This window comes from Colobus angolensis, unplaced genomic scaffold, assembly GCF_000951035.1.
Source record: "Colobus angolensis palliatus isolate OR3802 unplaced genomic scaffold, Cang.pa_1.0 Scaffold77, whole genome shotgun sequence".
NCBI classification, from domain to species: Eukaryota; Metazoa; Chordata; class Mammalia; order Primates; family Cercopithecidae; genus Colobus; species Colobus angolensis.
In genome coordinates this window covers 2,396,977-2,413,599 of record NW_012121487.1, presented here as the reverse complement: position 1 = coordinate 2,413,599, position 16,623 = coordinate 2,396,977, and the positions used below count along the sequence as shown (strand labels likewise).

At 38.9% G+C, this 16,623-nt stretch overlaps 1 protein-coding gene across 2 annotated transcripts in view; it reads left to right on the top strand.

Moving 5' to 3' along the window:
• Positions 1 to 16,623, top strand: part of ASH1L (ash1 (absent, small, or homeotic)-like (Drosophila)) — a 251,011-nt gene that overhangs the window by 117,637 nt on the left and 116,751 nt on the right. For both annotated transcript variants that reach the window (XM_011928346.1, XM_011928345.1), the window contains exon 4: positions 6,685 to 6,786. In XM_011928346.1, the coding sequence (XP_011783736.1) occupies positions 6,685 to 6,786 (102 nt within the window). The remainder of the gene's footprint in view (positions 1 to 6,684; positions 6,787 to 16,623) is intronic.

Genomic DNA, 16,623 nt, shown 5'->3' with positions numbered 1-16,623 from the left:
GGTTTTTTGTATTTTTAGTAGAGACAGGGTTTCACTGTGTTAGCCAGGATGATCTCAATCTCCTGACCTTGTGATCCGCCTGCCTCAGTCTCCCAAAGTGCTGGGATTACAGGCGTGAACCGCAACACCTGGCCAAAACACAGACTTTTTAGCTTAAAAATCGCCAGAACAGTCTGTGAGTCGTACTCTCTTGTAGTGCATTTAGTTGGTGCATCAGATAAAATGTATTGCTTTCTGTATTTCCCACAATTGAAAACAGCTGTTTTTATTGTGGACCCAGCTTTTACCTTAGCATTCAGCTCGTTCACAAGAAGGTTCCAAGGCGGCTGTCAACTGTGAACCATACCAAAGGATTCAAAACTTGAATCAGGGAACAACAAAAAAAAACTTGATCAGAAGTTTTCAAATAGTTTGGTATTTTATGTTCATATTCCTTTACTGTGGTAGCCATTTTTATTACAACCAATTTTGGTTCAGTCATTGTTTAACACACATTCCCAAGTAGCTTTGACTTACAAATAATGACAGAAGAGGAATCTTTTTTAAAACTAAACTTTTATAACGTTTTAATTTTGGTGGGAAGGAACAATTTCAATGTTAGAAACTTTTAAAATTATTTTAAAATTGATAATATCTTAGAACTGACTACTGCGTAGCATTCTTCCAAACTAGCATACTTAATCTATTTTTCCATAATTCACCCAAAGATACTTCTACCATTGCAAACATCAAACATTCCACTCACACAAATGATTTCTTAGTTACTTGTGTCTTTAGTGTTGGTCTCCAAACAGAGTGACTAAAATTCATACTATATTAAGTTATAAAAGCTTTAATAGTGAGCTTAGGCTAAAGAAACATATGTTTTGTCCAACCAACTATTGATTTAATTCACTGTTTTTTTTTTTTGCTAATTTGTGTTTGACAAATTCCTTGTTTTTCTAGGCTAGAATGTTCAGGGCTTCAATGAGTAGTTAGTTGAATCTTTATTCTCATGATTTCTTTGGGATGCTTCTACCACTGCAGACACTATTATCAGTGAGAATTTTATCTATTCTGCTATCTTTGCCTGTTTTACTCTGTCTTCACACCCAGGCATCTGTAAAAGTAGCATTCCTTATATATCTTTGATTTGTTTTAGTTCCTCCAATGGAAATGTCAATCAAGGTTTTTTTGTGGCAAATCAATTTGAAAACAGGTTCTTGGTTTCTGCTCATTTTGTGTTTATTATAAAGATTTTCATAATCTTATTTCTTTATGATCCAGTTACATTCTTTTTTTGCTTTTTCAACTTTCAGCAGTTTGTATCCCTGATTTCATCTTACAGTTTTGCTGTAAAAGTACTACCTTTCCCCTCTTGTTTAAATTGACAAAAATGTTTCTGTAAATCCTGTCTTTATCTTCAAAAGTTCATCAAATACTGGCCAAATAAAATCCAGAGTCTATAATTAAAACCACTTCCAATGTTCCTTCACATTTGCAAGTTTGGTTTTAATTCTTAATTTTCTCTGTATTATTCCAATGTATGGTATTCTCTTTTTCTGTCTTCCTCCTTAGTAGTCTGCCTTGTTTACATGAGGGCCTTTATTTCCAGCTGAAGAAAAAGTATTTCCCTTAATAATCTACTTATATTTATTCTGAAATCCAATTTTATTTAGGTCCTTTTTGTTTTTGTTTTTGTTTTGCAGCTTACCTGTAATTTCTACTTCCTGCATTTATGTGTGTAGGATTTCTAAACATATTTCTGAAGTTGTCATCATCCGAGTGATGAGACACACAGTGGCGGTCTACTCAGTAATATTGTGAACTGAGGAATTCCTATTTGTAGTCTTTATTCACTTCTGAAGTACTTATTCTGCTTTATAGTATTTTGAAATGAAAAATGATGAGAACTCTTTGATATCTACAATTGTGTTCTCTATGTGTATGCTTTGAGGAAGTGTCAGATTTTCTTGAACTAGAATTCATATAAACTTTGTCCTTTGTGGATTGGGGAGCCTCCACACATCCTTCCAGGCAGATCTAAAATGGCCACTCTTGAGACATGAGCAAACATTTGTCACATGATGGAGACAGCAAGGGAAAGAGCTAAGTAGGGGAAGCAGAAAACTACTTTCTCCCTTGGGAAAAAACTGAGCAGAAAGCCAGACATCTTCTGGTTCTGACTCATCTCTTGGGCATACTCTGCAAAAGTTATGGCAAAGAGTCAGTGAATTAGAAGATTCACTCAGAGTAAGTTTTTCTACCCTGCAAGTACCTACCAGCCCTGGAGGTACCTATATGAGTAGTACTTCTTAATGGGATTCACTCTATGTTTAAGGTAAATGCTTGATGTTATAGGTTAGTTCTAGCTCCCTACTGGATATAACTCAGTGCTCTTCTTTCTATTATTATTATCATTATTGAGGCAAGAGTCTCACTGTCGCCCAGGATGGAGTACAGTGGTGCGATCACAGCTTGCTGAAGCCTCTACCTCCTGGGCTCAAGCAATCTTCCCACCTCAGCCTCTCAAGTAACTGGGACTACAGGTATACGCCACCATGCCCAGCTAATTTTTATATTTTTTTGTAGAGACTAGTTTCGCCATATTGCCCAGGCTAGTCTTGAACTCCTGAACTCAAGCAACCTGGCTACTTCGGCCTAGCAAAGTGCTGGGATTACAGGCATGAGCTCCTGCACCTACCTATCTAAAAATTCCATGATAAACCTAGGAGTCAATTAATAGATAATAGCTACTAATATTTATAAAACATTTTGAATTTTATAAAATTATTTTTGGATTACATTGTCTCATTTTGGGACTGACAACAATGCTGTAACTTAGCTTTATTAAACCAGAGTCCAGGCACATTTACTTTTGTAGATTCTCTCTAGTTTAATTTGTAGCAGAGCCAGGAATCAAAGCCAGGATGCTTTACTCCATAGTCCATGTACTGAACACCATATCACACTCAACTCTGCTCTGCATTATGTTTTAGGTTTGGACACATAAATGTATATTGGTCTCTGTTGAGTGGACGTAGTAGTTCTCTGGGCATTATCTGGTTCTTCCTGGAAGCCCAACTGCAAATTGGCATTTATAAAACAGTATATTCCTGGCAGTGTTACAGATAATGTTTGCAGATTTCATACGATTCCTACCGTTAGGCCAATTTTAACATACTTTGAACATCTTTAACTGGTTGCTATTTCTTGTACATAAGTGATAGCCTCACTTTCCAGTCTTAAACTTGGTTGCTTTATATCATTAAGTAATGTTTTTTCAGTTATCCTCATCTTATTACTGCCTCTGTGAACACTGCTTTTAAATGAAATGAGATGCTAGAGCTGATGATTACCAAGCGTTAGAGATCTGTATCTCAAGGATACAGCTTTATTCTTTTTAAATATGGAATATTGTTAAGAATAGCTCTGCTCTGTATGAACAGGGAATTCAAACTTTTAAAAATGAAAAATGAGAACCTTCCTGAATTAAATTTTACTCAAATCTTCCGTTAAGTCCTAAGAATAGGCTGCTGGCTTCCATTGCTTTCAGGAAATGAAAAATGGCTCAGAAGCTAAGTGAGCTAAATAAGCCATCTCTCTCTCAATTGTTTCAGTTTCTCAGGAATTGCTGTACAATGCTGTCAATAATGACCTCCATGGATCTGACCCCCATCCCATCTCCCACTGCCTTCTCTGAAACTCCAGATGCCACCATAAGAAGGAGCTTTGAAGAATGTGCCTGTACCCTCTTTTTACCCTGAGGTTGGTGAGGCCAGGCAGGGTGATTCTCAGGATATCCTGATAATCAAAGGTATAGTTGAAGCCTTCATCAAGACTTTCTTGAAGATGACCAAGAAATTTAGGAAATACTACTAAATAGCCTAAGAACTGAAGATGGAACTCAAGAATGGATGGCACAAGTGTCACCTAAAATGTAATTCATGATGATATACACGATGATTAATAAGCTCCTTGAGGGCAGAGACACCATTTGTAGACTTCTTCCCCCTACCTTCACAATATCTAGCATAGTACCAAGCATATAAACTATACTCACTTAATAAATGTTAGTTTATGACTGAGAGGAAAGACTTTATATAAAAAGTGCTCTTAGGGCTGGGCGCAGGGGCTCATGCCTGTAATCCCAGCACTTTGGGAGGCTGAGGCGGGTGGATCACTTGAGGTAAGGAGTTTGACACCAGCCTGGCCAACATGATGGAACCCCGTCTCTACTAAAAATACAAAAATTACCCGGGCATGGTGGCCCATGCCCGTAATCTCAGCTACTCAGGAGGCTGAGGCAGGAGAAACACTTGAACCTAGGAGGCAGAGGTTTCAGTGAGCCAAGATTGTACCACTGCTCTCCAGCCTGGTAGACAGAGGGAGTCCATCTCCCAAAAAGAAAAAAAGTGCCTTCAAACCCCTCTTTTCTTAGTACTTAATCCATGATCAGGAATGGTGATAGAGTTGACTATTATCTCAGGCTTCTTGACCACTATTGTCTTCTGTTTTGACTATGTGTTGGGTAGGAAATATGTATCTGTATATGAAGTTTTCAGTATTAATACTTAAAGTTATGTCTTCACTGATGCCTGGGCTTTTTATTTATTAGATGTTTCATTGTGATATTTAGTTATTTAGTGGAAATCTCTCAACCACACTCGAGGGTGACTTATTATACTGTTGGATTTAAAAATCTGTCTCGTATCTGTTGTTAAGATTCAGCAATAAACAATCTTGCTTCTTGAATAGGTCTACATCAGTCATCATTGTGTTTCAGAAGTAGGATGTACTATCCCATCAATTTTCTAAAAAAAATATAACCTGTTACTCTTGAATGACAGCATATAGTCTTACATCTCACCTGAGCAGTGTTTCCCATATCCTGCTAAAAGACTACAGCAATGTGATTTAAGATGCTACTTAATTAAAACAAGGCTCATGGTCTATTTCTCTTAGAGAAAAGGAAACAGCAACTTAGCTCTGTTCAGTTCTTCTGACCCTAAGTTGTCCTTCAGAGAATTAATCAAATCTTTTAGGAGTTAACTTTCGTTTAGAGGCAGATCTTGAAAATCTTCAGCTTTTTGATTTCTTGTACCTCTTGTGGCTCCAGTTACATGTAAGTTTTTTTTATTTATAATTTTTTCCCATAAAAAGCATTTCAGATTACTAGTTTTTTGACAAACATGAGGTAGACATTCATTATCAACTCTTAATAGCTGGCATTTTAGATTATAAGGAATCCAATATAAGAATCAAGTATATTTTATTCAGGAAAATAATCTTACATCAAGAACATACTTTTCTTTTGAGCAGGCGATGTCTAATCTTACATCAAGAACATACTTTTCTTTTGAGCAGGCGATGTATTATGCTGTATAGATTTGGGGTTTTGCTAAAAGTATGCAAGTTTTTGAAAGGAAATTGAGTTTCTTTGTCTTCATAAGCTTTTATGTATATAGCCAAGGATCCTTAAGTGTATAGCTTTAAAAGAGACTATTTCATGGATAAATTATCAGTTTTCTAGAATTTGCAAAAGGAGGAAAAACAGAATCTGAAAATAATTTCTGTGAATTGGATAGGATGTGTGGGTTTAAGGTTTGAGCCTTTTACTTCTTTATTTTTTCTTTTTTTTGAAATGGAGTCTTGCTCTGTCACCCAAGCTAGAGTGCAGTGGGGCGATCTCGGCTCACTGCAACCTCCACCTCCCGGGTTCAAGCAATTTTCCCACCTCAACCTCCCAAGTAGCTGGGATTACAGGCACCTGCCATCATGCCTGGCTAATTTTTGTATTTTTGTAGAGACAGGGTTTCACCATGTTGGCCAGGCTGTTCTTGAACTCCTGACCTCAGGTGATCCACCCACCTTGGCCTTCCAAAGCGCTGGGATTACAGGCATGAGCCACCGCGCCTGGCTTGATCCTTTATATTTAAGAGGATCTCTGATTCTCTTAAATGAAGTGCTCAGTTTGGACCTGCTTTTCCCACATCAACTTTTTTTTTTTTAGACAGAGTCTTGCTCTGTTGCTCAGGCTAATGGGGCGATCTCAGCTCACTGCAACCTCTGCCTCCCAGGTCGAAGCGATTCTCCTATCTCAGCCTCACTGAGTAGCTGAGATTATAGGCATGTGCCGCCATGCCCGGCTGGTTTTTGTATTCTTAGTAGAGGCAAGGTTTCACCATGTTTGCCAGGCTGGTGTCAAACTCTTGACCTTGTGATCCGCCCTCCTCAGCCTCCCAAAGTACTGGGATTACAGGCGTGAGCCACCGCGCTGGGCCCTCACATCAACTTTTTGATAAATTACATTGTAAATTTTGTCAGTTTATATGATGAATTTTAATAATCCAAAACCTGGTTAAAATATTGTTAGTAATTTTTATCAATATTTTAAATAATGTTTTATGCTAGTAACACATGAAAGCTAAATCATATATTGTTTATTCTTCCATTAAAATTAATTTTTCCTCTGTTAATGTAACAGGAGAAATTATGTTTATAGTACCTGTGAACTTCTGACAACAACATATAGTGTGGTTTGTCCTCTGCTTATTTTCCTCCTAATGTCAGGTTACAAGTCATATTATTACAGGGAATGACAGTGGCAACAACTAAACTGTAACAAGTTCTAACAAAAGATGGTTTCGCATTATTTTTAGACTTGAGTTTTCCTATTATTTCTATCTTTTTCTTTTTCTCCAGGCTCCCAGCCAACCTCTGATAAACCCTCCCAGCGGCCATCAGAGAGCACAAATTGTAGCCCTACCCGGAAAAGGTCTTCATCTGAGAGTACTTCTTCAACAGGCTAGTGCTATTTGTTTTACCAGATTTTCAAGATAGTTTCCCATTTGTTATTTGTGAATAAGGAGTTATAATATTATAGAAAAAATAATGGGAACTGAATCATATATGGTATTTTTTTTTTCATTCAAAGGAGTTGAAACAGTAGACTTCATATGTGAGAATCAATAATGTACATTGAAACAATGTAGTTGTCTTCCCCTTTACAAAGTTGAGTTAAAGTAAATTAAAGTAAAAGTATGTGTTGGGAATAATAGGGGAATGTGGATTATAGCTATTTAATAAAGATTTAGATGTATATAAAATTGCTTAAGGCCGGGCACAGTGGATCATGCCTGTAATCCCATCCCTTTGAGAGGCTGAGGTGGGTGGATCACCTGAAATCAGGAGTTCGAGACCACCCTGTTCAACATAGTGAAACCCCATCTGTACTAAAAATACAAAAATTAGCCAGGCATGGTGGCGTGTGCCTGTAATCCCAGCTACTTGGGAGGCTGAGGCAGGAGAATCTCTTGAACCTGGGAGGTGGAGGTTGCAGTGAACGGAGCTCACTCCACTGCACTCCAGCCTAGGTGACACAGTGAGACTCTGTCTGAAAAAAAAAAAAAAAATTGTTTAGTAAACTAGTAATTTTCAAAGTAGCATTCACAAATTTCTAGGGATATGCAAAATAATTGAGAGCCTCTACTAATAGTTATTTTTAAACTTCTTAGTTGCTGATATTTATATATTTACACCCCGTTTATACATATAACATATTTGTATAATTCGTACAGCAGTTTAGGGTATGCTTCCAATTTTCTCTTTATGGATAGTTTGTGTGGTTACCAAAAAAAAAAAAAAAAAAAAGATGATTTATACCTGTCTTCTGCCTTTTCCTGATGGTGAAAGAGTAAGGAATGATTTTTTTTTAATTTATTAATTTTACTAGGAGAGATGGAGAGTGATAGATTAATTCCAGATAGTGAGGAATATATTAAAGAGAATTTAGAGTGTTCAGAAAAATAAATTGAAAAGCCAGTGTGGTCAGACTAAAGAAGGTTGGTTGGCTGGTTTTGAGATGAGTCCCCTTCTGTCGCCCAGGCTGGAGTACAGTGGTGCAATCTCGGCTCACTGCAACCACTGACTCCTGAGTTCAAGTGATTCTCTTGCCTCAGCCTCCTGAGCAGCTGGGATTACAGGTGCCCACCATCATGCCTGGCTAATTTTTTTGTATTTTTAGTAGAGACTAAAATTCGCCATGTTGGTCAGGCTGGTCTCGAACTCCTGACGACCTCAGGTGATCTGTCTGCCTTGGCCTCCCAAAGTGCTGGGATTATAGGCATGAGCCACCGCACCCAGCCAAAGATGGTTTTTTAATATGAGGCTGGAAACATAGTAGAGAACTAGTGATGTAGAGTCTTAAACACAGTTGGAAGTTGTGGAAACTTAAACAAGGAAGTGACGTTATCTCCTCCCTTTCTATCTCTAGGACTTTGAAGAAGTAGAAGGCCTTTCAAATTGTATCAGTATGGTATTTGTTGAATTTAGTTGATGATTATCTTTAGAAGCTCTTTGTTAGTCCAGTTGTTCTCTTGGCAGCAGTGACAGTTATGTCTCTCTTGGTGCTTTGTTTTTATACTGCCATGGAGAGACTTTTACAGTCTAACAAGAAATGACTCAATTTCTCTTATGTTTACCTAGACCAGGGTAAGGAAACACAGCCTATGGGCCAAATGCAGTCCAAGGCCTGTTTTTGTGTAGCCATCAAGCTAAGAATTATTTTTAGGTTTTTAAAGGCTTATGGGGAAAAGATGAAGAATAATATGAGGCAGCCATTATATATGTCCTCAAAAGCCTAAAATATTTACTCTCTGACCTTTTACAAAAAAAGTTCATCAACCCCTGAACAAGTGAATGAGATTTTGATAAGGGACATATCAGTGTTGAAAATCACCAAAATATTTTACTTTTGTAAACAAAAGAAAGAATATCTAAATTCACAATGTTTCTTTTGCAATGAGACTATTCTGTTCATTGAATTAGATTTCTATTGAGGGTTGCTGTGAGTAGTGAGCCCTGGAAATACAAACACGTATAAGATGAAGTTACTACCCTCAATAATTCAGACATATAAAGCAATGTATTAAATTCTGTAACAGAGCAGTGTACAAAATGCTATGACACAGAGAAATTCAAGCACTAACCACTTGAAATGACTAAAGAAGGTATCACTGAATAAGTCACACACGCACTACTATATATTGAATTTACTTAAGTAGGCAAGTGGGACAACGTAAAGGGTAATAATGTATTTAGCACAGTAACAACAGCACTTTCGAAGAAAGTTAGAAAACCGTGCAATAGCATAGTGTTTTTGAAGAATAACCCATTGTTGGATATGACTAATGTACATAAGTGGTGATGATGGTGGTTGGAAAAGGAGATTGTAAAAGTAATAATGGGGACTATATCACATATGGTATTTTTTTTCATTCAAAGGAGTTGGAACTTCATTGTATATGCAATTGGGAACTACTGAACAATTTCTAACAAGGAAGATAAATTATTTGATATATTCTATCAGTAAGAATAGGATAGGTCTTACAGTGTTAAAAAAATGATCCCCAAATCTCAGTGGCTTAAAACAACAAAGGCTTATTTTTTGTTCATGCTGTGTGACCATCAAGAGTCCACTCCATGTTGCCTTCCCTCTAGGACCCTGACTAACAGAGAACCTGTACCTGGAATGTTGCTTGTCTTCTGGTAAAGGGGAAAGGGCAATAGTAAAGCACTAACTGACTGTTAAAATTTCTGCATTAAATGTTACTTCTCAGTTTCAGTGCCAAAGCAAGTCATGTGGTTAAGTCTTGTGTCAGTGGGACCAGAAAGTATAATCCTTGTGGCAGTAGGGGCTGGATAGCAAATATTTATAAGTAATAACATAGTCTATCATATGTATATGTTTAAAAAATGCTACAGCGTTACAATATGAAGAATGGAGTGTGGCAGATGCATGCAGGCAGAGTAGATAATGGCTTCAGATTTGAATATATTAAATGTGGACTGTCTTTAGCCTATTTAGGTAGAGATATAGAATAGACTGTTAGAAGCAGTGGTTTATACTGAGAGAGAGACATCTGTGGTAGATATCTACCAGTATATATATGAACTTGAATTTGGCAGTGAAAGAGATCACCCAGGGAGAACATGTTAAGTGAGGTGACGGGGACGGAGACCTAAGAAACTTGAGCATTTCAGAGGGAAGTCGAAGAAAAGATGTTTCGCGAAGGAGACTTAAATACGAAACATCACACTGTATATGTCACAGAAGCCTGAACAAGACTTCAGAGTGGAACAGATTAGTCAACATTAGATGTCACAAAGAGGCCAAAAAGAGTTCGATCAGAAAGTGTCAAATGATTGAGAAGATAAGAAAAAATAGTCTGAGAATGTGAAAGTTTGGAGCTTGAAAGAGGGAAAGGAAACTTAAAATTCAGGTAGCATTGAAATAAATTAGAGCTCTTTATTTCCAGCAATGTGGTAGATTAGGTGTGCAGAGCAAACACCTTGTTATCTAAAACCTAAAAATGCATGGACAACATTTCTTACAGGATGACTGAACTTTGAAGTAACTAAATAGGAAACCAGAAACTTCAGAAAGTTCAATTCAACAGAGATAAAGAGCGTTAGAGCTGCTTGACATCTGCTTGATCCCTGGTGGCTGGGAGTCTGGTAATTGGAACATATCCAGCTGCAAGAGACAAAAGACAGCGCCTAGGACTCTAGTAGAACAGAAGACCACATCAGACTTCCATGCATAAAGTTGGAACTCCCAAAAGGTGACACTTAACAGTGTACGGGAAAATAAAAAATAAACCTATCACAGAAAAGGATAGTTTCTTGTTTTAGTTTTGGCTTTGAAAGGAGCAAGAAAACGAAGGAGTTCCTGACCACAAGCTCTTACTCATTCTCTGCCTCTCCTACAGATTTATATTGTTTGTCAGACTCAGAAAAAAGTTAAAATAAAATTTGGCATAGGTTGGTAGTCTTCCCAGTTGCATTGCAGAACCAAATGCAAATACTGTGGAGAATCGCCATTAAATATAAACCTGAGCTTTCAAAATCACTATATTCACAATTTTGGTTGACCTAGCGTTCTCATATATTGTAGCAACACAGGGAATGACAGCCTTTATTTTGCAGTTTTTAAAGGCAAAGAAGTAAACCAGAATCATGTCCTAACCTTCTAGGTATAGTCAAAGGAACACCATACCTCCAGAAACCATCTGTTTAGTAAACCGAGGTATGTAAATAACTGTAGAAACAAAAAGCAATTTGCATTTTGGATAAGATGCCTTAAGGCCCATCCTTGAATTGAATTCCCTGTTTTTGAGATAAATCCAAAGCGGTAATATACTAACAGTATGTGATTTTACTGAAAGCTGTAGTTGTTACTATGCATATCAGGAGCCCATAGTAACAAAATTATTATTGATGAGTAAAATCTAAGCCTTTTCTGGAGGTTTTTATTATCTTACTAAGTCTTTAGGACATAATATGAGGATAGCTTTTCATTTCTGAAATGAGTATTTGCAAGTACTCTGTTAAAGTTTATATCTCTCTTAGGTCTTTTTTTAGTATTTGTAGCTTTTAAGATATTTATGTCTGTCTGCTCATTTCTCAGGTATTTGACGTAACTGAAGATTTTTATAATTAGGACCCAAATCCATGGTAATTTTCACATTCTAGAGAATGTAAAGCCCTTCAATAGTGTTTCACAGAATCATTTCATCTTTTTATAGCTGGTTTACAAATACTGTTACATTGATGAGAGAGGTAGTTCTTTTATAATTTTATTATTGAGCAACCACTATATTCAGGCTACCAAATTCAACTACTATATTAAGCCAAAAGACTATAAGAGACATTCCCTAATACCAAGGAACTTATGTTAAGATCAGTTTATCTTGAGAGCAACAATAAAATATGCTAGTGATTTTACAGAAATTTATTTATTTTTTATTTTTATTTTTATTTTTTTGACAGAGTCTCACTCTTGTCACCCAGGCTGGAGTGCAGTGTCGCGATCTCAGCTCACTGCAACCTCCAACTCCCGAGTTCATGCGATTCTCCTGCCTCAGCCTCTTTTGTAGCTGGGATTAAAGGGATGTGCCACCACATACCCGCCTAATTTTTGTAGTTTTAGTAGAGATGGGTTTTCACCATGTTGGCCAGGCTGGTCTCGAACTCCTGACCTCAAGTGATCTGCCCACCTCAGCCTCCGAAAGTGCTGGGATTACAGGCGTGAGCTGCCACTCCTGGCCTGTATAGTATTATTCTACACATAACTGAATGCTGAAATGATGGAAAGTTAATCAGAAAATGCTTCCATAAACTTTGTATTGAGGCTTAAAAAACATCATATATATACCATGACCAAAGAGGTAAGTGGGAGAAGAGGAGAAGGCATTTTGATGTAATAGGAAAACTGTGTACTTTGACTTAGATGTAGTTGATTCATATTTAGCAATATTGTGTAACCTTACGGAAGTTACGTAAACCATTAAACCCATTGCTTTCTTATCTGTAACATGAGGCTACTTCTATTTATCTTGCAGACTAGTGGGAATTATCTAGAGTAAATGGATAGGAAATTTTTATCACTGAATTAGTTTTTGAGTAAATAGTAACTTCTTTTTTTTTTTTTTTTTTTTGAGATGGAGTCTCACTCTGTTGCCCAGGCTGGAGTGCAGTGGTGCCATCTCAGCTCACTGCAAGCTCCACCTCCTTGGTTCATGCCATTCTCCTGCCTTAGCCTCCCGAGTAGCTGGGACTACAGGTGCCTGCCACCACACCGTGCTAATTTCTTTTTGTATTTTTAGTAGAGATGGGGTTTCATTGTGTTAGCCAGGATGGTCTCCATCTCCTGACCTTGTAATCTGCCCGCCTCAGCCTCCCAAAGTGCTGGAATTACAGGCATGAGCCACTGTGCCCAGCCTTTTTTGTTTTTTTTTTTTTTGACACGCAGTCTCCCTCTGTTGCCTAGGCTGGAGTGCAATGGTGTGGTCTCGGCTCAGTGCAGCCTCCACCTCCCAGGTTCTAGAGTGTCTCCTACCTCAGCCTCCCGAGTAGCTGGGACTGCAGACGTGCACCACCACATCAGCTAATTCTTACATTTTTAGTAGAGATGGGGTTTCACTATGTTGGCCAGGCTGTCTTGAACTCCTGACCTCAGGTGATCCACCTGCCTTGGCCTCCCAAGGTGCTAGGATTAGAGGCATGAGTCATTGCACCCAGCCGTAAATGGTAACTTCTGTTGTTACTGTTGCTACTGTTGGCCCTTCTGCCATTATTATGAGGGTATGGAATGAGAATTAGGTCATATACAAGGGAGACAGGGTATAGTGGTAAAACATAAAAAAAAAAGATTGCAAAGGCATTTAGCCACATTTTTTCTTCTTTATGGGACAGAGTCTTGCTGTGTCACCCAGGCTGGAGTGCAGTGGCATGATCATGGCTCAATGCAGCCTCCGCCTCCTGGGTTCAAGTGATTCTCCTGACTCAACCTCCACAGAAGTTGGTACTATAGGTGTGAGCTACCATGCCTGGCTAAGTTTTGTATTTTTAGTAGGGGCAGGGTTTTGCCATGTTAGCCAGGCTGTTCTTGAACTCCTAACCACAGATGATCTGCCTGCCTTGGCCCTCCAAAGTGGTGGGATTACAGGCATGAGCCACCCTGCCTGGTCTGTTTAGCCGCATGTGATGAGTTGTCTTAAATCTTTGCTGAGTACTAGGCCCTCCTCGCATAGAGTGAAACTCCAAAAAAACGCCCTAAGAAAAACTAGGGCGTTGTATATGAAAACTTCCTAAGGTTTACATTTGGCATGAGACATTTGAACTCTGACTACCAACTGTAGGGTCCTTGGGGACAATTGTGAAGTCCCCCATAAAGATTACATCTTGGCCAGACGTGGTGGCTCACGCCTGTTATCCCAGCACATTGGGAGACCAAGGCGAGTAGATCACTTGAGACCAGGAGTTTGAGGGCAGCCTGGCCAACATGGCAAAACCCCATCTCTACTAAAAACACATAAAAATTAGCCAGACATGGTCACACACGCCTGTAGTCCCAGCTACTTTGGAGGCTGAGGCAGGAGAATTGCTTGAACCCAGGAGTCAGAGGTTGTGAACCCAAGATCATGCCACTGCACTCTAGCCTGGGCAACAGAGCAAGACCCTGTTTCAAAAAGAAAAAAAAAAAAAAAAAGGTTACACCTTAGCAGGACTAAAGTATCTCTGGAATGAAGATTACACTAGACCCTAGTAATGATTTAAAACAGGGTTCGAGGAATCAAACTGTCAAACTGTTCTACAAGTAACTGATTTTTAAAACAAAGTTCAACATTTAAAAACATTTTAATTGTGAAAAAACAAAATTTTGTTTTAATTGTGGCAAAATACAGATAATATAAAATTTACCGGCAGGGCACGGTTGGTCACACCTGTAATCCCAGCGCTTTGGGCAGCCGAGGTGGGCAGATCACCTGAGGTCAGGAGTTCGAGACCAGCCTGGCCAACATGGCAAAACCCTGTCTTTACTAAAAGTACAAAAATTAGCCAGGCGTGATGGCGGGCGCTTGTAATCCCCGCTACTCAGGAGGTTGAAGCATGAGAATCACTTGAACCCAGGAGGTGGAGGTTGCAGTGAGCCAAGATCACGCCACTGCATTCTAGTCTGGGTGACAGAGTGAGATTCTGTCCCAAAAAAAAAAAAAAAAATTACTGTCTTAACCATTTCTAAAGACATGTGCGGTGGCTCACGTCTGTAATTCCAGCACTTTGGGAGGCCGAGGCGGGCAGATCTTGTGAGGTCAGGAGTTCAAGACCAGTCTGGCCAACATGGTGAAACCACATCACTACTAAAAATATAAAAATTAACCAGCCATGGTGACACATGCCTGTAGTCCCAGCTACTCAGGAGTCTGAGGCAGGAGAATCATATGAACTTGGGAGGCGGAGGCTGCAGTGAGCTATCACGCCAATGCACTCCAGCCTAGGAGACAGAGCTAGACTCCCCGTTTCTTTCTTTTTTTTTTTTTTTCGACAGTCTTGCTCCTATTTCCCAGGCTGGAGTACAGTGGCATGATCTCGTTTCACTGCAACCTCTGTCCCCCAAGTTCAAGTGATTCTCCTGCCTCAGCCTCCAAGTAACTGGGATTACAGGTTTCCGCCACCATGCCAGCTAATTTTTGTATTTTTAGTAGGGGCAGGGTTTTGCCATGCTGACCAGGCTGGTCTGGAACTCCTGACCTCAGGTGATCTGCCAGCATGAGCCACCGCGCCTGGCCTAGACTCCCCATTTCTAAGTGTACAGTTAGTTCACTGGTGTTAAGTACATTTACATTATTTTGCAACCAATCTCCGTAATTTTTTCATCTTGCAAAACTGAAACTCTATATCCATTAAATAAGAACTTCATATTCCCCTGTCCCTTCAGTCTCTGGCGATCACCCACTAAAGTGGAACCATACGGTATTTGTTTTTTTATGACTGGCTTGCTTAACTTAGCATAAGGTCCTCAGGGTTTATTTATTTATTTATTTTTGAGATGGAGTTTCACTCTTGTTGCCCAGACTGCGGTGCAATGGAGAGATCTCAGCTCACTGCAACCTCCACCTCCTGGGTTCATGGGATTCTCCTGCCTTAGCCTCCTGAGTAGCTGGGATTACAGGCATGCACCACCACACCCAGCTAATTTTGTATTTTCAGTAGAGACTGGGTTCCTCCATGTTTGTCATGCTGGTTTCGAACTCCTGACCTCAGGTGATCTGCCCGCCTTGGCCTCCCAAAGTGCTGGGATTACAGGCGTGAGCCACCGCGAGCAGCCAGGGTTTATCCATTTTTTAGCATGTGTCAGAATTGCCTTCCCTTTTAAGGCTAAATAATATTCCTTTGTATCTTTTACCACATTTTGTTTATTGTTGTTGGTTTATAAATGGTTGCTTGGGTTGCTACCAACTTTTGGCCATTTGTGAATAATACTGCTATGAGCACTGGTGAACAGATACCCCTTCCAGACCCTGCTTTCAGTTCCTTTTGGTATATGCCCAGAAGTGGAATTCCTGGATTATATGGTAATTCTATTTTTAATTTTTTGATGGATTGCCCTGCTGTTTTCCACAATAGTGTACCATTTTACATTCCCATCAACAGTGTACAACTGTTCCAGTTTTTTTGACTTCAACATTTTTTAAAGGAAGACAACAAAATCCAAACAATGTAACATTAAACTATCTAGCATCCTGTAAAAAATTAATAGGCTTGCCAAGAAGCAAGAAAATATGACTCAGCAGAAGAAAAATCAGTGGAAACTGCCACAGCAATAACATGGGGTATAATTGATACTAAATGAGCTATTTTTGATAATTTAAAGGAAAATGTGAACATAGGATAGAAACGAAAGATATTAAAAAATCCGCCATGCGTGGTGGCATGTGCGTGTAGTCCCAGTTACTCTGGAAGCTGAGGAGAGAGGATAGTTTGAGGCTAGGAGTTCAAGGATGTAGTGTAATATAACTGCACCTGTGAACAGCCACTGTTCTGCAACCTGGACAACTTAAGGAGACTTCATCTCTTTAAAAAAATCAAATGCAACTTCTATAGATGAAAAATGCAATATCTGAAATGAAAATTTCACTAAATGATGTAACAGCAGATTAGATCCTACGGAAGAAAAGATTACTAGACTTGGAGAAATACAAATAAAAGTTATCCAAAATGAAGTACAGAGTGGAATAAAAAATTGACTAAAAAAATGAATGAGGGCCGGGCGCGGTGGCTCAAGCCTGTAATCCCAGC